The sequence below is a fragment of the Chlorocebus sabaeus genome, chromosome 8, assembly GCF_047675955.1.
Source record: "Chlorocebus sabaeus isolate Y175 chromosome 8, mChlSab1.0.hap1, whole genome shotgun sequence".
Taxonomy (NCBI): domain Eukaryota; kingdom Metazoa; phylum Chordata; class Mammalia; order Primates; family Cercopithecidae; genus Chlorocebus; species Chlorocebus sabaeus.
In genome coordinates this window covers 146200688-146221133 of record NC_132911.1, presented here as the reverse complement: position 1 = coordinate 146221133, position 20446 = coordinate 146200688, and the positions used below count along the sequence as shown (strand labels likewise).

Below are 20446 nucleotides of genomic sequence, written 5' to 3'. Positions count from 1 at the left end.
CCCGGCTTCATTGGTAGACAAGGGACTGACTTGCCCATCTGCAGGAGTGTCCCATGCCATAGGGCCGGCTGGGCTGCCTCGCATGGCCTCCACCTGGCCCAGCCTCCTCAGCGTGCCCTGCAGCCCTGGCCACCACCCCTGAGGCTGAGGACCAGGGTAGGGCTCGAGGCCCCTTGCTACCACGCCCAGGCGGAAGCCCTCTCTGGGCAGGACCTTGAAGGCCCTGCAGCACGCAGCCCACACGCAGGGGCTGGGAGCTCACTGGGGGCTTCAGGGAAGTCTGGCCCTGGTGTCCTCTGTCCCCAGCCACCATGGGAGCATGCCGGGTCCCCTCCTTCTCTGACCCCATGTGACAACCATGAGGCTTCTTGCACATCTGAGACCCCCAGCGCCAGCTCTCTGCTCCAGGTGGCCCCGGGCTCTGCCTGCCTGGAGCTCCTCCTCTCCACTGTCTCCTTTGCAGCTCCCATCACCAGTCAGTTGGTCCTTGGGGATTCACCTAGTTGCTCGAGAAATCTCTCCAATTTCCATCTTTCCTATTTTGTGAAACATTTTGCCTCCATTTTCCTCCTACTGAGTTTTGAGCTGCTCTCTGTTTTTAATTTCCACAAGGCTCTTTTTGTTCCTTTTTTATAGGCTACTGTTCTTGTTTCACAGAAGCCAGGTGCTGAGGGCCAGGAGTGTGGCCTTAGAGAAGAACTGCCTGGCCTCAAATCCCAGCCATGGTGACAAGCTCCCATGATGAGCTCCCTGGAGCTGTCCTGTCTGTGGAATGGAGCAGATGGCACCTGCTTTAGGAGGTGTCGTGAGATTCACTAACGTGAGTTCATTGCTGGGACCAGGGCCTGGCCCATGTGTTGCTCACCAGACTGAGCAACTTCTCCCAGGTGAGGATAAGGAGGGGTCAGTGAGGTTTCTCCTTCCTGGGCTGCCTCTGTCCCCACGCTGTTTTCCTGCTTGTCTGGGTGGCTTGCAGCTCTAACAGGAGCTCTGCTGTCCTCATGAGGAGCTGCTGGGATGTAAGTGTGGAGCACTGTCCAGCTGGTGGCTGGTTGGTATGGGAGCCGTTTCACTGCTGGACATCAGAACTCCGGCTCTTCCTCCTGTCTTTCCTCGAAATCAGATTGCCTCGAGAGGGGTGTTCACACCTCCCCGCAGAGGTTTGGGTCTGGGAGGCCAGAGCTGACACGTGACCTAGGCTCAGCGTGTCCACTTCCCCACTTGTCTCCAGGTGGCACCCCCATCTTCAGCTGTGCTGGCTGCCCCAGGCCAGAGCCCCTCTGTTCACTCTGCCCAGAGAGTGAGGCCCAGGCCGGGGAGGCCAAGCAGGGCAGCCCTGCCCTTCCAGGCTGGGATGGAAATCGCCACCTAAGGCCTGGAAAACCAGGGCACCCACGCCTGACGTTCCTGTGGCTGCCAGAGATCCTGGGGAGGCGGCGGGTCCCACTCCTGCCACCCTCTGTCTGGCTCCCTACAGCTGGCCGAGGCCTGAGCTGTCTCCAGTCAGCTGGGGCCGCACTTCTCATCCTGCTTCTCCACCTGCCAGCTCCCCTGCTGTCGGCTTCTCCCGAATTCTTCATCCGTGGGAACCTGTGTACTTTTCAATAGTCCCTCTGCGGTCTCTCCAGGGGGACCCAGGAAGAGAGAGGTGGCTACCCCGCTCCTAGGCCTTCCGCCCTTCTGGTGCTGATCTGGAAGCAAGTGTCCTTGTCCACCGAGGTCGACATGCAGCTTTCCCACACTCCAGCCTCCGCAAGAGCATCCCGATTGTGGCCACCAGGTGGTAGCTGGGATGTAGTTTGGTGAAAACCTTCTAGTGACACCTTCTGGAAAGATCCAGAAAACGCCAGAAGTAGGAGTCTCTATTGCCCTGGAAGCTGTCTACTTCTGCTGCTGGCTTCCTTGCTCCTGTAGGCCCCTTGAGGATGGGGCCCCTTGAGGATGGGGGCCCCATGTCCCCCACGCCCCTAAGCCAGGTGCAGGGCATCCTTGGGAAGGTGCTGCACTGCCTGGGCCGCTCCCAGGGACAGTAGGGGGGACACGTTCACCTGCAGGCCCCGCTCTGTGGACCACCGAGGCCTGCAGATGCATCAGGGCCACGGACGCTGCGCCTACCCACAATCTCCCTGCCAAAGTCCTCGGGGAAGGAGGAGGCCACCCGGCAGCCCCAGGACCCTACAGGAAGCCGGCCCGACAGAGGCTGTCCCACCCACCTCTCTACGGAGGATACAGTGCACCATGACGATGACGAAGCCCTCCAGCGAGTCGAAGACAGCGAAGAGGATCTGGAAGAGGGCGGAGCGGCGGTCGGTGACGGCGAGCACGGCCGACATCCAGGTCAGAGCCAGCAGCGGCAGCACCACGCAGGAGCTCCACAGGGAGGCCCTGGGGATGGAGGGCGTCAGCGCTGCCGCCCCAGCCCCTGCCCCCAGGGACACCCTGCCCTGAACCCTGCATCTCCAGGCCTTGGTGGCGACCCAGCCCTAAGGCCCCGTCTCTGTCTCTGGGGGCCTGGGTCAAGCAGTACATCTTCTCTGGGGTGAGTCTCCCTAGGGGTCCTCCACTGCCCAGGCTGCATCTGCACCCTCTCTCCTCCCTAGGGCTCCCCCAATCCTGTCCCACGCTCTGCCCCTTCCCTCTGGAGCCCGTCCCCCAGGCTGGGGAAGAGCCCACCGTCAACACTGAGGTCCCAGCACCCCCTCCCCAAGCCCGAGGTCTCTGAGGGGACCCAGGGACTCAGGAGGGAGGTCCTGGGAAGCTGGGCAAGGGGGAAGGGCTCTTTGGGGAAGATCCAGGTTTCTGACAGTCTAGGAGGTGACAGGGGAGGGGAGACAGGCTGGAGGGAGACGGGCTGTCTGGTGTGGGGTGGGCCAAGTAGGATCCCCTGGTCCAGGACCCTCAGACAGCCCACACGCCCCAGGCAAGGGGTCCAGGCCGTGAAGGGCAGAGTAAGATGGCCATGGTGGGGAAGGAGGGTGGAGCCCAGAACTCAGAGACCTGGAGGGAGAGAGAAGCTTGGAGGGAATGAGATAGAGGACAGATGGACGGACAAAGCCAGCAGGGGAGGAGCGGAGGAGAGACAGAGACAGGCGACAACAGACAGACGGGCAGGCGCCTCCTCCTCTTCGCGGGCCAGCTCTGCCCATGCCTCCTGAACCCCAGCAGCCACCTGCCTGTAGACCTGTCCTGCTGCCTCCACCCCTCAGTGCCACCCTCTCTCCCAGAGAGTCCTCCAGGAGCCCCACAGCAGTCCTCGCCCCTGCCCCTGTAGCCCAGCCTCGCTGGGAGCAGTGAAGACCTGGGCCCCTCCCCACATCCACCCACTGGGTTCTGTGGTGGCCTCTGAGCCTGTGCTCTCCTCCTCACAGTGGGGACACCAAGCTGCTTCCCAGGGCTGCGGGACACCGACAGAGGCCAGCAGGACCCCGGCCGTGGCAAGTGCTCAGGAGGTGGCCCTGTGCCTGCCCGCAGGGGGCCCCACAGCCTGTAGGACTGTCATCACCACCAGGAATGGGTGCTGGCGCCAGCTTCCCTCCTTCCCTCCTCCCCTCCTCCTGCACAAGATTGCCCTGCAGGCAGGGGGAGCTGGGGCAGGAGGACTGAACAGGGAGCTAGGGATCCATTCTGGGTCAGAATGCCAGGCAGGAGCTGGCACATGAGGGCTGGCAGGAGAGATGCTGGAATGACCTGGAGTCTACCAAGACAAGGGCCCCCAACACCGCATGCTCTGCTCCTCAGCCCTCTCCAGCGTGGCTTGGCCACCAGTGCTGCTCCCACCCCTAGTGTGGGACATCCGTGCAGGGCCCAGCCCCCAAGGGAAATGTGTCCCCATCTCTTGGGACCTCCCAGCAGGCCCAGCCCCCCATGCCACCTCCTGGACTCTCTTCCTCCCCTCCTCCGCCCAGCCCTCTACCCCAGGCCTGGGCCTGCTTTTCTTCAGTGATGCTGTCTGGTGGTGATCCGTCTGGCCCCAGCCTCAGGTGTTACCACAAACCCATGGCTAGGACACATGCAGGCCCAGAGCCCGGAGCAGCACCAGGACAGAGGGCCTGGTCTTGCACAGCTAGTGCCTCCCAGGTCTCAGGGTACGGTGGCCCTGGCCACACACCTGCCCCTCCTGCTCTTGGGCATAGGATGGCCTCTAAAAGCCTCATGGGACTCCCTCTTCCCTGCACAACTTTGGAGTCTGCTAGAGGCCCCCAACCTCCTTCGCCCTTCCTCTGGCCCTGGAGAGCCTGCCCCTGCTCCCCCTGCACGCCTTGCCTGGGAACTTAGGCGGCCAGAGAGGCCTCCCTTGCCCATGATGGTGCCACTCCCTCCAGGCTGCAGCAGCAGACAGGGCCCTGGCTGTCACTCACTGCTGTGTCCCTGCACCTGGCACAGAGCCTGTGTGACGAGGAGGCCCTCCATCAATATTCACAGAGCCAAGGAATGACTCACTGACACAGAGTAGGACCCCTCGGCTGGGGCCTTGGTTTTCCCATGGCTATAAGCTGGAGAATCTCTCTTCTCCCTTCCAAAGCTGGTATTCTTTGAGCCAGGACCCTGGACTCCTCTCCTCACCCAAGTTCTGAGAGGAGGTGCAGGGCCTCGCTCCCCATGGAGACTTCTTTGCCTGCTGCCAGTCATCCCCGCTGCTGCCCAACAGGGGGCTGGGTCTCCAGGCCTGACATTTACAGCCTGATCTGCTGCCGTTGGCAGGTGGCCTGGGGCCCTGTAAATTACTCCCACACCGCAGCTCGGCCTCTGTAGCTTGAAAACACTTCTGCGGAGCGCGGTGGGAAGGAAGCAGAAAGGCCTGGGAGCCGCTGAAGGGGAGGCCAGGAGTGCCCAGCTGCACCGCACCTGCTCCCGTCTGGAGAGGCAGGTGCCCGGGGTGTGGGGAGAGGCTTTGAGTGACTTTCAAGAGAACATCCGTATGGCCTCCGCTTCTCTCTGATGGAATGAGACGGGCCGATCTCACAGCCTCCGCCTCCGCTTCTCTCTGATGGAATGAGACGGGCCGATCTCACAGCCTCCGCCCCATCCCGGGTGTTGAGACAAAGAAAGCACAAACTAGCCCCAAAGAACCGGAACTTCCCAGGGCCTGGCAGGCCAGTGTGGATGCCGCCCCAACTCCGAGCTTACTCCTCCCACCCAGGCTAGCCTCACCCCGACTCGCATCTGCACAGCACCAGGGCCCAGAGCTCTTTCTCCCATGGCTCCTAAAACCCTGGGCCCCTAGTGCCTGGCTCAGGGAGCAAAGCAGGAGGGTACAGGGGTATGCACCTGGGGGTGCGGCCGTGAAGGCTCACCTTGGGTTGAGGGAGGCAGGGCATGGACAAGATGACCCCTCAGGCTGGAAACCCCAGACACTCTAGGCCAACTGGCCCCACCCACCTAAGCCCAAACCGCCCTCCCTCCACACAGCCCCTAAGGCTGCCCAAGCCAGCAGAGCAGCCACTGACTCTGAGCACTTCCTTCCCTGTTCCCTTGGCCCTGGTTGCTTCTTGCTCTCAGGCACACATGCGCGCGCACAGACACTCACCTATAAACACACTCCCACATACACAATACTCACATGCAGACCCACATGCACACACTTGCACACACAGGCACATGCCCGATTATATACACACACATATACACACACGCCCACACAAAATACCAGGTTGCACTCACACACCATGCACACCCACACGTACACACACTGGGTTGCACTCACACACAGATGCACGCTCACAGGTACACACACAGATGCACACTCACACGCACACATCGATGCTCATACGTAGGCACACCAGTTGCGCTCACAGAGATGCACGCTCACACATACACACACTGGGCTGCACTCACATACATAGATGCATGCTCACAGGTACACACACAGATGCACGCTCACACATATGCATACATAGATGCTTGCTCATACGTAGGCACACCGGTTGCGCTCATACAGATGCACGATCACACATACACACACTGGGCTGCACTCACACAGATGCATGCTCACAGGTACACACACAGATGCACGCTCACACGTACACACACACAGATGCACGCTCACACGTACACACAGATGCATGCTCACAGGTACACACACAGATGCACGCTCACACGTACACACACACAGATGCACGCTCACACGTACACACACATAGATGCACGCTCACACATATGCACACATAGATGCTTGCTCATACGTAGGCACACCGGTTGCGCTCATACAGATGCACGATCACACATACACACACTGGGCTGCACTCACACAGATGCATGCTCACAGGTACACACACATAGATGCACGCTCACACGTACACACACATAGATGCACGCTCACACATATGCACACACAGATGCACGCTCACACATATGCACACACAGATGCACGCTCACACATATGCACACATAGATGCACGTTCACATGTACGCACACCGGGTTTCACTCACACATGATGCACACATCCAGGCACATTCTCACACCTGTACACACATTTGCACACTTGTGCCCCCGAGGTGGCATCAGCAGCAGAGAACTCCACACTCAGTACACCTGAGGGCGTGCCCAAGGGGGCACTGGGGCAGTAGGCTACAAGCGAAATTAAAAGCCTGGAACGAAAGTAAGTGCTCTCACATGGGCGTGCGCACACACACACACTTGGTCATGCTCTCCCACACGAACACACGCTCATGTACACTCATATGCACTCATACACATGCACACACCTGGTGACACTCTTGCATAGGCACACACACACTCACATGCGTGCACACATACCTGGCCATGCTCTCACATGCGTGCTCACGTGCACTCACAGGGAGGGAGGCTTCCCATTAGGCAAGCCAGGGCCAGTCTCCTCGCCCCACCACAGAGCTGTGGGGCTGTCAGGCGCAGACCCCTGCCCAAGCATCAGCCTTCCTGGGCTCCATGCCAGCAGCACCAGGGGTGGGGGTGGGGGTTCAACTCCAGAACCAACAAACCACAGCTTGCAGCCTGGCACACACTCGGGCTCTGGAGGGACAGGACTGACCGCTCCTTCCCAACCGCAGCCCAGCCCACAGCTGCACTCCACCCGTGCCCAGGCCCGGCCCCACGCCCTGCACCCGTGGTGCCTTGTGCTGCCAGGCGTAGAGCAGGCCTACGGGCAGGATGGAAGGAGGAGCTGGGGGCAGTGGGTCGGTGGACAGGAGTGGCCTAGAAACCCAGAGTGGACGGCAGAAAAGGAAGAAATGAAAGATAAACATAAACAAAAGGTGACTCAGAGAGCGCAGAGCCCCAAGGGTGGGCCTAGGAGGGAGGTGGCAGCAGAGGCACTAACATGGCGTTACTGGTGGCATCGGAGGTGGCATCGGCGGCAGAGAGGACTCCACACTCGGCACACTTGAGGGTGCACCCGAGGGGGTGCGGGGGCGGCTGACTGCAAGTGAAATTAAAAGGCTGAAACAAAAGCAAGCGCTCTGCTCTCAGAACCCAGGCGGGAGGGGCGGGGCCAAAGTGCAAAACCAGCCACTCAGGAGTCCAGCCTGGGCTCCAACAGGGACGGTCCTGGGGGCTCTCGGCCACTTCACGAACTCAGGCCTTGGGCGTGGGCACTGTGGTGGGCAGGGCTGTGAGCTGCACGTGGCGGGCGTGGGGGGAGGCAGCACGGCGCTCCTGTGCTCAGCTGAGGGTGGACCCTGACTCCGTCCGCACAAAAAGTGGCAAAATTTCCAAAAGGAGGCCACTGCACCTTCCTCTCCCCTTCCCATGTGTCTGAGAGGGAGCTGACCTGGGCAGGGACCTCGTGCAGGTCCTCCTGGCATGTGTATGCCCACGCGTGTGCGCCCATGCGTGTGGGCGTGCGTGTACACACAGACCAGTGTACTGGGCACCCCTCCACCCCAACCTCCATCCCTGTCTATATGGGCAGCGAATCCTACACGGCCATGCAGGCGAGTCTGGGTGTGCTCCCGGGATGTGTGCACCTAACGCAGCTGGCCCGTTGCACACACAGGGCGAGGTGGGCAGAGTGCGGGCCGCCTGGGCTTGGCTCTAGTGTGTGCCCACCCGGGCTGGAAGCTCAGCTCCACCAGTCACTCACCCTCCCTAAACCTCCATTTACTCAGCTGTAAGATGGGAACATACCCACAGAATCTGCCACCATGGTTATTCTAAGCAGCAAATAAAACATCCACATGGGTGAGCACCCGAGATCACTGCTGCTTTTACGACCAGGTAACGGCAGGCAGTCTGCCATGCTCAGACCCCGGATGTGCAGCCATGGGGACCTCTTCTGAGTGTGACTGCTGTCTCGGGAGCAGTGTGGGACAGGGTGTTACGGGGGCAGGTGGGGCAAAGCCTTAGAGAAATCTGTTCCAGCCTCCACTTCCCAGGCCAGGAGACAAAGCACCGGGACTCCCACCCCGAGTGACAGAACCCAGGGCCACTCCACACACTCAGCATCGGGGGCCAGCTCGGCTGGTTCCTAACCAGGAGCAGAACCCACAGGCACCCAAGGGGAAGGCTTCCTGAAGATTCTGTTCACTGGGGACAGCAAGAGGAGCCAGGAAGAGACAGACACAGGAACAGAGAGAGAGACAGAGAGAGACAGAGCATCCAAGCAAGACTGGCACGGAGGGGAGGGGCCCACACAGACACCAGCCAGGGCTGGAAGACACAGAGAAGCAGGCAGAGGTGATGGGCGGGGGGCCGGAAGAGGCGGGAGGACAAAGAGGGGCTCGTCCACCCTAGTCAGCTCCCCATGCCCCGCAACTTCCCCGTGCCCAGGACCTTGTCCCTGAAAGGTGGGCGCAGCCACACATCCCAAGCGCCTCCACCCTGCTCCTGGGCCCTGTCAGCTGCTATGCTGAGAGCACTCCTTGGGCTTGGGTTCCCTGGAGGGAAGAGCATCAGCTCCACCTGTCCCCTGCACCGTCCTCCTCATGATGCAGGTCCCACAAGGACAGTCCCTGCATGGACAGGCGACATCCTCCTCCCCTTGGCCATGCAGCAAGCCTTTTGGTGGGGGAGTGGGAGGCCAGGGACCCCCAGCACCCAGCATCGGGGGTGCCCTGCTGCCACCCTGTGAGCCGGGAAGAGGTGGGGTGTCCCTGCACAATCAGTTTCACCGCTTCTGAGGACTTTATGGGGTCCACCCTGCCCAGGTCAGATGGAGAAACTGTGGCACAGTGAGAGGGGCTGGCTCAGCCTAAGGGGCCTCTGTACTCAGTGCCTCCGTTTCCCCACCCGCTCCAGGGTCCCTGGACATGCAGTCTCGGACTGGGCATGGCATCCTCCATCCCCCGGGAGCCCGGGGCTGGGTGGGCTCTGGATCTTGCACTCCGGGTGGGCAAGGAGCCGCATGGCCCTGGTCCTACCCTGCCCGCTCCTTTAGCTTCTTGTCCGTGATGCCGTCTTTGGACACGAGCTTGTTGAACACCAGGATCCCAATGACCATGTTCACCTGCCGGGTAGAGAGGGGTGGGAGTGTGGGGGTGGGGGCCGCTGTAGGCTCAGGGCCGACATTGGTTGGACTGACGCTGGCTATGCTGACCATGACCCCCTACCACACTCAGGGTCACCTCCCATGCCTCCATCACAGGAACCCCAGTGCCTGATGTGACGTCAGGTGACCTCCAGCCCAGCTGCCAACCATGCAGGGCCCTCTCTGTGTGTCACCCGCACCGTCAGCACCTCTGCTGTGCTCCTTGCATCCCTTCCACCAGGGAGTTCCGCACCCACAGGGTCCAGAGGCCCTTGCCAGCCTGCAGCTGAAACCTGCCTAAGGGACACCAATCCTGGCTCTCCCTGGGGTCACACGCCTCCTGGCTCTCTGCTCTGGGCAGGCCACCTCCTCTCTCTAGACTCCCTTCCTGATCTCCCTCTTCTATTCATCAAACTAACTGCCCACCCCATAAGGGCCCCGGCTGGGCGCCTGCACCCAGAGAGGCTCTTCTTGGGCTCCAATGTAAGTCTCCCATGCCTGCCACTGTCCAGGCTACCACTCAAGACAAGAGCTGTTCCCGGAGCACCCCAGAGAAGCCACTGGCCCTGAGCACCTGCGGGTCTCCTCCTGTCTCCCGGCCTCCTCTGCTAAGGGGAAGGAGTCTCAGGCCATATTCTCTGCTCCCCAACCGCCAGAGGCTCCCTGAGGCCCTCCTCCTGCATCCCTACTCTGCAGAAAGATCCTCCTCCTGCATCCCTACTCTGCAGAAAGATGCTGCCAGGACCCCGAGGGGCAGGGCCTGATTTCCTCAGGCCCAGGTTCCAGAAGCTGGAGGCTGGGAGACCCCAGAACTCCACGGACCCCTGGACTAGGCATTTCACGTCCAGAAGACCAGGGTGGTAGACTGTGCAGCCCTCCAGCTCAGGGCTCACGACCACACACCCGGCCTGCTTTGCACAATGGATGCAGTTCCCAGACACCCACATCACAGCCTTGGCCAGCCTGATGGGCGGTGGCCTCTTTCCTGGGCAGCCTAGTTTTCTGATGTGGCCGGAGCAGAGAAGACAGGATGGGCACCAGTGACGGCCACTGCCTGCAGCGGGCTCTGTCTGGCCTGCACCACGTGCTCCCAAGGACAGGAGGGGCTGCTGGGGCTCAGGTCCCACAGCCGCCTGAGTTAGACTGCCTTCCTGATATCCTGAGGAGGGTGTACGGGGTAGGGCTCCTGTCTCTGTCCCCTTTCCCACAACCTCCATCCCCAGGTGCCTGGGGCACTGCCCAGCTGGCACTGAGGCCAGCTCTAGAGGTGCTGACAGGTGCCCCACTCCTCTCCTGCCTCCTGCCTGGAGGAAGGAATAGACGGTGGGGTTCCACAGCCAGGACTGTCAGGAGGGGTCTGGCGCTACCCAGGGATGGCGTCCCACTGCCCCTCCAACCCCCACTAGGCTCCCCAACTGCCCCTGCAGGGCTAGCACCCCCTCGCCCCCCATGCACGTTTCTCTGCTGGGCCCAGCCTGTGCCTGAGTCCCCACTAGAAGGGGGTGTGGCCCTGCAGACACCGCCCATGATGGCAGGAATTACTGGACATGGATGGCCTCTCCTGGGGGGAGAGGGGAGGGGAGGTGATGCTGGGCGTGAACCCTGGTGCTCCGCCAGAGTAGAGGGACGGGGACTGGCTAAGCAGGCTCAGAGCTGGACCCAGTAGAGGCCAGTGACCCCAGGCAGGTCCCCCAGTCTGCTGCTCATCTGTGACCCCGGGACAGTGACCCTGCATGCCACCTGCCACAGTCTTGCCTTCCTCCACACAAAGGTGGGAGGGGAGTGGGAAGGAAAGTCCAAGGACCCACGCAGGGAAGGTCCTCACTGGGGCCTCCAAAGGGGCAAGCAGCCCTGGTCACCAGCCTCACATCTGGCGCTCTGGGGCCAGACACCCACAACCCAGGTCTAGCCTGCAGCTCCCCGCCGCTCGCATCACCTGTCTGTCCCCAGCTTCCTCCCATGCCACTCACCACACCCACGGGGATCTCCTGGCAGGTACACAGCTGGCGCCCAATAATCAGGCAAGCTGAGACTCACAGGTGTGAAGGGTCACTACCCTGGCCCAGCCCCTACACCGCACGCTGAGGGCAGGTCAGAGCGGGGCTGTGGGCACCCCCACCCCCTGGTGATGAGGGCCGTCCTGAAGGGACAGCAGGTGCACAGCCTGGGGCAGGAGAGAGCACCGAGGCCCAGGAGGCAGGTGGGGGGCCCGGGCAGGGTTGCAGGGAGTGGGGTCCAGGCAGGTCAGTACCAGCACAACGGCAGCAGCCGGTCCCACGAAGGCATAGAGCAGTCCTCCCTCCAGGGAGAGCCAGCAGCTGGGGAGGAGACAGGCCATCAGCACCGCCCACGTGCAGAGGGGCGTGCAGAGGGGCACTACCAGCCTCTCAGGAGTAGGGGAAGTGAGCTGGGAAGTGGCAGAAGAAAACTAGCACTTATTAAGCGCCTTCTGCGTGCAGGGCAGGTCACACCCGCTCTTTAGACTTAGAATCCTCAGGACCCCTAGGCAGTCATCGTCACTCCCATTTTACAGATGGGGATAGTACCAGAGTGGGGGACCCATCTGCTTAGAGCCACACAGCAGGGGCACCAGGCTGGCAGGGCAAAGGTCACCTGACTGCCCCTCCTTCTCCAGGCCTGGACCCTTCCCGGCTCTTCTCTTGGGGTCTCTGGCAGACCTTCCTTCCTGACGTGATACTCGAATGCCGAGCCTGGGTCCCTGGCCCATAAGGCTCAGGCCCTGTGGCCTCAACACCTGGTCCTATGCTCACACATCTGGTCTGCATCCTCCCCACCACCCACCCAGTCAGTAGCCCCACATTCCCGAGATCTCTGGACACCACTTGTGGTGCCCATGGAAATCTGAAACCCAATAAGGACTGTTCCCTCTGCCCTGAGCAGCCTACCCCATGTTGTCTGTCAAACAAACTCCTCTTCATCCTTCAGAACCCCACTTCAATGTCCCCATCCCCTCCTGATCCATCCCTGGCTCCGGCAGGCCAGGTGTTTGTTTCTCTCATCTCTGGAGACAGTGTTTGGATTTCCCTCTCAGCACTCACCCCCTGGGCCCTCAGCTATGTCCACTCCCTATGGCCACTCAGGGCAGGGCTCCAGGGGGTGCCACATCCTGTTCCCAGGGGCTCCAGAGTGAGCCAGGCCCGCTGCAGTCCTCCCACTCAGCCAGCATGGGTCACTTCCTCCTGCCTCTCGATTCCTACTGCTCCCCTCCCTGCAGCCAGGCCCTCCCTCCAAGCCTCGGTTCCCCTTCTCCACCCCAGTTCTTCTGCCCGTCCTGAGCCCCAGACCCTCTCTCCCCACCTTGGGAACCACACTGCTTTTAGGATGACAGCAAGCTTCCTGGCTTGCCATTTAAGGCCCCAAGGACCTGGTCGAGCTGACCCTTCAGGGTCTCAGTGATGTCATCTGTGAAATAAGCCTCCGACCCCTGCCCTGCCTGCCACAGGCCTGCTGTAGGGGTGTGCCCACTGTGCCCAGAGCGCTTGTGTCTCAAATAGCCCTCCCTCTCATTAGCACCATGCAGAGGTGGCCTCCCCACCAAGCAGATGGGGAAACTGAGGCTCAGAGTGGCTAATGGACCAACTGACCGAGGGGGGCCCTGCGAGCCTGGTTTCTTTCAGTGCCACTGCCCACTGCTTGCTGCCAGGGAGAAGCTGGCTGACCAACAGGGAGGGGCTGCCCAGGGGGCTCAGCCTCCAGCCCCTGGGGCTCCACCCTCCCTGAGCCTCTGTGAGATGGTCAGGGTCACACAGGGGGAAGGCATGGCCAGCCCTCACCCTCCAGGGCGGCGGAAGGCTCTGGGGGCCATGCGGCCATCCACCACACCCCCAATGCCCCCACTCACTAGTTCATGGTGCTGTACCCTTTGGCCTTGGTGAATCCCACGGAAATGGCCACAACCAGTGCAGGGAGCCCTGAAGGAGCAGAGAAAGGGCGTTGGCCCCACCCAGGTCCCCAGCCAGGCTCCACCTCCTCCCAGCCCTGCCTTGGAGGAGGGGGGGCCAGGCTTTTGAAGCCCCCAACAGAGGATGGGGCTGAGCAAGAGATGGGGCAGGAGATGAACAAGGCAAGGGCCTGTGGAGCTGGGCGTGGGGCGGTCCCATGAGCAGAGAACGCACAGGGTGCCTGGCACAACTGACTCGCAGAGAAATCAGGAATCATCTTTTTGTATATGTAAGTACCAAACAGTGCACCGGACATACTCGTGCTAGAAATGCTTCTGTTATCTAGACATGAGAGGGAACTGGGTGTCCTGTGCTTTACCTGGCGACTCCATGGATGAACGAGGGCCCAGAGGGAGAAGCCTACCCAAGCAGCAACTGAGGCCCCAGGGGTCCACAGGGCACGGGGAGAGGAGGGGCTGCCAGGGCAGAACAAGCAGTCGGAGCCAGGAGGAGGAACATCTGCCCAGGAGGGTCGGGGAGGTCGCGGCTCACCCCAGCCCAGGCAGAGGAAGCGCTTGCGGATGAGGCGGTTCCGGAGGTGGCCCGTCACGGCCATGTAGGACTGCCAGGCCTCGGTGAGCACCCAGCAGAAGGAGGACAGGAAGAAGAAGTGCAGGAAGGCGGCCACCAGCGTGCACACCACCTGCGTGGGGCCGAGGGCAGGACAGGCTGGGCAGGTGCTCCCCGGCCCCACACCTGCCCCCACTGAGTGCCTGTCTGCAGCTGGAGGCCCAGCACCCAGCACCCTCGCTGGGACCCGACCAGGTCCCCAGGCAGAAGGCAATCCAGAGATCACCTGGTCCCTGCCCTGAGATGGGTTGTTGACCGTCTAAGCCCCCTTGGGACAAACAGACCCTCCCTCTCCGTCTTCCTCAGCACCATTCATAGCCATACCAAATGCTAAGCAGGGCCCTTTTAAAGTCCAGGTGCCTGCCCATGCATTCAGGAGGTAGTAAGCCCAAGGCCCAGGGAGGGCATGTCACACCCCGAGGACACACAGCAAGTGGCAGGCAACCTCACCCACGCCGCGGCCCTGAGCTTCTGCCACAGCACACCGCAGGCCCTGGGCCCAGGCCTTCTCCATCTCCCTGCGGGCCTCTTGCTTTATTTTCTCTCCTACACTGTCAGTGTAGCCCCTTGAGGAAGCAGAGGCCCCCAGCCAAAGGCCGTGCCTGCCACATTTAGTGGGATGGGGCGTGGAGACCACAGGGTAGGAACCAGGGATGGCAGGTCTGGAGACGGCAGGCAGGGGCCCACCATGAGCTGCCAGCTTCAAGGCTGGCGAGGGTGGGGGTGAGAGGGTGGACCATGGGAGCCTCTTGTCACCACAGTGCCACTCTTCTTGGGTGCCACTCCCCAGCCCTGAGGCAGCTTGAGCTGAGGCCGAGTCCACTGCCCACAGCGGGCTGGGCAGGGCTGAAGCAGGCTCATCCTGAAGGGATGTCCAGCAGAGACGCTGGGACACAAGCTGCCCTTCCAGCCGGCTGACCAGCCCCTGACAGGCTCCTGCAGCCACAGCGGAGGGCGGGAACTCCCTGTAGCTGGGGCAGCCTCCTCCTGCCCCACACCTGCCTGCTTGAGTTTCCCGGGAATCCCACAGCCCAGGCCCCTCCTGGGGTTCGTCCTCACCACCCAAGGATGCCGGGAGGTGCACGACAGGACACAAGGCTGCCTACCTTGTTGCGGGTCTGGGTCTGCCCGATGAGGATGAGGGCATTGGAGGAGATGATGGACAGGCAGAAGTTGATGAGGATGACAGAACGCTCCGAGCGGATGTACCTGTGGAGAGTGTGGGGTCCCAAGGTCAGCACCCAACAGAACCCCATCTGCACAGGAGCTGTGGTCCTGTGGCACCAAGACCAGGGCCCCACCCCATTTCCTGCAGGCATTGTCACCAACAGCACCACCACCATCACCATCATCATCACCATTACACCATCACGACCATCACCACACAATTACCATCATCACCAACACAATCATCATCATCATCACCACTATCACCACCATCACAATCAGTACCACCATCACCACCATCACAATCAGTACCACCATCACCACCATCACCACACAATTACCATCATCACCAACACAATCATCATCATCACCACTATCACCACCATCACACCATCACCACCATCGCCATCATCACACAATCACTACTACCACCACCACACTATCACCACCATCACCATAATCACCATCATCACACAATCACTACCACCATCACCACCACATCACCACCACCATCACCACCGCCACTACATCACCACCACCACCATCACACCACCACCATTATCACACAATCATTACCACCATCACCATTATCAACACAAGCATCACAACCATCACCATCACAATCATTACCACTATCACCATTACCAACACAACCACCACCATCAGCACCACTGTCACCATTACAATCACTACCACCATCACCATCACATCACCACATCACCACCACCACCATCACACCATCACCATAATCACCAGCACCAGCACCACCAACACCATCACAACCAACACCACCATCACCATCACAACCATCACCATCACCACCACTACCACAATCACTACCACCACCACCACACCATCACCACCATCACCATCACAACTACCACTGCCACCATCACCATCACTACCATCACCATCATCACCACCATAATCACCAGCACCAACACCATCACAACCACCACTACCATCACCATCACCATCACCATCACTACCATCACTATCACCACCATCACCATAATCACCAGGACCAGCACCACCACCACCATCACAACCACCACGACCACCATCACAACCGTTACCACCATCACCACCATCACTACCACCACATCACCACCATCACCATCACAACCAACACCACCATCACCATCACAACCATCACCATCACCACCACCACACCATCACCACCATCACCATCACAACTACCACTGCCACCATCACCATCACTACCATCACCATCATCACCACCATAATCACCAGCACCAACACCATCACAACCACCACTACCATCACCATCACCATCACTACCATCACTATCACCACCATCACCATAATCACCAGGACCAGCACCACCACCACCATCACAACCACCATGACCACCATCACAACCGTTACCACCATCACCACCATCACTACCACCACATCACCACCATCACCATCACAACCACCACTAGCACCATCACCATCAGAATCACTACCACCACCACCCCCACCATCACAACCACCACTACCACCATCACAATCACTACCACCACCGCCACCACCACCACCACACCATCACCACCACAACCAGCAACTACCACCATCACTATCACTCCCATCACCACCACCCCATCACTATCATCACCATCACCACCATCACCATCACAACCATCACCACCATCACTACAACCACCACCACACCACCACCACCACACCATCACCACCATCACAACCAGCAATTACCATCACCATCATCACCACCACCATCACTACCATCACCATCACCACCACCATCACAACCACCACCACCACAATCACCAGCACCACCAACACCATGACAACCATCACTATCACCATCACTACTATCATCACCACCACCACCACCACCACAATCACCAGCACCACCAACACCATGACAACCATCACTATCACCATCACCATCACTACTATCATCACCACCACCACCACCAGCACCACCATCACTACCATCACCACCACCACCATCATCACTATTACCACAATCACCAGCACCATTACCACCATCATCACCACAAACACCACCACCAGGACCACCATCACCACCACCACCAGCAGCCCTTAGGGACTGAGGTCCACCCTGGTGGAGAGCAGAGGGCACAGGGCTGAGCCTCAGGGGCTCTGACATGACCCTGATGTGCTGCATGACCTTGGGCAGGTCATGTTCTCTCTCTGGGTCCCCACTTCCTCATGGGGACCACAGAACAATCCCTGCCGGCAGTTCACAGGGCACAGGGATGGCCAAGAGAGCTCACCAAGGGAAATGCTTTGAAAACTGTCAGCAGAAAACCTCCTCAGAACTCAGGACATCAGAGCTGAGTTCAGAGCCCCTAAACCCCATTCCCCAGATGTTTTGTGAAATCAAGGCCCTAGGGGAAGGCAGGTCCCAGGAAGAGGAAACACCATGGTCCCCCTAGAGCCCAGTGGATGCTGTCCCGTCAGGCAGGACAGTGGAGGGCTCCTGCCACTACTCACAACCCGGTCACTGTCTCCAGGAAAGCTCAGACACCCTTCCCCCGCCTGCCACATCGACCTCCCAGTGCCCGACCTTGGGCAGCAGCCAGGCAGTCAGTTCCGATTATCGGCTGACATCGCGCTGCCTGCAGAGTCCCCACTCGGCTCCATGGGCAGTGAGTGACCTTGAGTCCTTGCTCCCTGTTCCACACTTCTACTCAATGGGACAGGAGCAGATAGTGGGGAGTGCCTGGAGGCGCGTCCACACACTCAACAGGCATGTTACTGCTCAAACATGAGCTCTCCTCCACATCTCTCCACACCTGCCCAGGTGGCCTCAAAAACCCACTGGCCACAATCAGAATGGACAGCAGGCTGGGAGCCCTGTGGCCTTGGGGAAAGGGAATTTTGGGGTGGAGAGTGAGCAGGGATTTGGGGCCTTAAGGCCTGACGGGGGGTCAGGGGAAGGCTGTGGCCTGGCCTGCAGGCCTGAGGGTAGACAAGGAAGCCAGGAAGCGCAGGCAGAGGGGGCACACACAGCTGGGGAGGGAACTCAGGCTGGCATTGCCAGGGAACACGTTCAGGGGAGGGACGGCAGGAACCGGGCCCCACCCCCTGTGTTTGTGCAGCATGGACACAGCGTGAGTGTGTGGGGTGGCCTCACGAACCTGTGGTGGCCTTGGAGGGGCCACAGCAGGGCTGGGTCCGTGGCAAAGGCGAAGGTGACTGGGAAGGTGAGGACAAAGGGAGGGAGGGGCTCCGGCGACCCCACCCGTGACCTCGAGGGGAAGAGGCGTGGGATGCAGGAGCCGCGGCACCCACCTCCACACGGACACGTAGATGATGACCAGCATAAGCAGGGTGAGAGAGGACACGCCACAGCCCACGATGAGCGTCACGGACGGCAGAGTCGCCTTCTCCATGTTCTGCGGGGAGCAGGAAGAGACCGCGGGGAGTGAGGCAGCCTGTGTGCCTACTCGGCAGACCCGAAGACTGAGGCCTGAGAGCCCGCAGCCCTGGGTCACACCCCCAGCGTCCAACCCAGCCCCCTCCTCCACCTCCCCGCCCGCCCCCTGCAGAGGAGGGGTTTCCTCTCCAGCCCAGGCCCTCCAGAACTCCCTTTCAGGGCTGTGCTCCGTGAGGATGGGCCCTTTGCCCATGCCCCACAGTCATATGCCAAGCCCGATGGCAGATAAGCCTTTGCTGCCATCATGGCAGGCGCCAGCCCCGCACTGCAGACGGGCCAGGGAGGTGCCAGGTCCAGGCCCACCCGCACACACAGTCCTCTCAGGTCCAGGCTTTGAGAAACCCAGGAGGAGCAGCCGCTTTGGCTCTGGCCCACCCCATCCGAGATGCCATCCAGCCAGGCCCTGACACCCCACACCCACCCGTCCCTCCACAGCCCCGACACAGCCCGACCAGCTTCCCTCACCGAAGCCCTCCCCCCATCTCCCTCTCTGCTCCACAGGTGACTCTGTGTCACCTCCACAGCTCCTCAGTCCCCTGCAGCCTCTAGGCCCAGCCGCCAGCCCTGGCCCCAGTCTTCCCCACCTCTAGCCCTGCCCTGTGAGCTCTTCTCCAGCCACGGCAGGGTTGGGGAGGTTATCAGCACACTGGAGGGCACCTCTGCCCTGCTCAGAGGCAGGAGAGTATGGGAGCTGGGGTGTCATCCGGGTGCTGGGGTGACCCAAATAAAGTGGGCCCTTCCTCCTCACCACCTGGGGGGTAGTTTAGGTGACTGCCCCTCCCTAGGGAGGGCCCCCATTCCTCACTGACTCTTCTGCCCTGGGCATTGTCCAAATGCCCCACCCGGCTCTGCAAAGGCCACTGGACTGGCCCTGGCCTTGCCCCTGGACAGCCTCCCTTTCCTGAAGAGAATGACCCTAGCCCCCGAGGCCTCCTGGTTCCCCTCAGGGCTCTTCCCCAGCGGTGCCCCCAGAAGACCCGTCCCCACTTCACATGACTGTGCCTCTGGCCACTGCGCTCAGCTCATCCCCTCCTCAAAAGGGCCTGGGCCGGTGACAGAGCCCGCCATTCCTGATTCCGTGGCCCTGCACAGCCCCAGTACGCCAGGCCTGAGGACAGACAGGGAAGTCAGTGGCTGAAGGGCACGCACAGGTGGGGACGGGACTCAGGCTGGCATCACTTCTGTGTGGATGAATTCACCCTGAGCAACTGCTCAACCCATGGCCCGAGTCATAAGCCAGGCTGAACCGCCATGCGTGGGGCGTGCTGGCACACGGCAGGTGGGTGTACGCCTCGGGGGCATGAACAAAGGCTCCCTGCACACAGAGCTTCCAGACGACTGGAGAATTCAGGAGAAAGGGGGTGCAGTCCATCTCCAGGCCCTCGGAAGGAGGTAGAGGTGGTCAACTGGGCAGGAAGGTGAGGCCTGGGGAGAAGGGGGCGATTCGGGCACCCCTCACCCTGAAGCTGACGCCTTCCCGGCCCCCGCCCCAAGTCTGCTGACCCTGGCATGTTGCACTGTCTCCTAAAGCCCTGCACAGCCCTTCTTGCCCCTCAAGGTGCTCAATATCCCCTGAGCCAGCCCAGTTGCCCTGCAGCCCCACTCACCCCAGCCTGGGCTCCCCGTTCCCCTCAGTCCCCACACTGCTCTGTGCCCTCCATCATGAACATACTGTTCCTGCAGCCTGTACTGCCCTTCTCTGCGTTGCCTCCTCCAGGCAGCCTTCCCTGCCTCCCAGGCCCTGCTGGCATCCCCCGATCCAGTCCAAAGCTAGATGTGGCTACTATCCCCGCAGCCGAGTGTCCTCCATGTCCCCAAGCCCCCAAGGGCCCCGCCCAGCAGAGCTGCTCAGTCGACATCATGAGCCAGAT

The 20446-nt window shown here is 60.8% G+C and overlaps 1 protein-coding gene across 6 annotated transcripts in view; it reads right to left on the bottom strand.

The window, feature by feature from the left end:
* ADGRB1 (adhesion G protein-coupled receptor B1) overlaps window positions 1–20446 on the bottom strand; it is a 97419-nt gene that overhangs the window by 10425 nt on the left and 66548 nt on the right. For 3 of the 6 annotated variants that reach the window (XM_073018427.1, XM_073018426.1, XM_073018428.1), the window contains exons 19-26: window positions 18431–18534; window positions 15082–15184; window positions 13898–14048; window positions 13306–13375; window positions 11695–11761; window positions 9337–9422; window positions 7299–7397; window positions 2214–2385 (exon numbers count right to left, since the gene is read on the bottom strand). In XM_073018427.1, coding sequence (XP_072874528.1) covers window positions 2214–2385; window positions 7299–7397; window positions 9337–9422; window positions 11695–11761; window positions 13306–13375; window positions 13898–14048; window positions 15082–15184; window positions 18431–18534 — 852 coding nt within the window. The remainder of the gene's footprint in view (window positions 1–2213; window positions 2386–7298; window positions 7398–9336; window positions 9423–11694; window positions 11762–13305; window positions 13376–13897; window positions 14049–15081; window positions 15185–18430; window positions 18535–20446) is intronic. The other 3 variants (XM_073018429.1, XM_073018430.1, XM_073018432.1) reach the window with 1 other exon arrangement.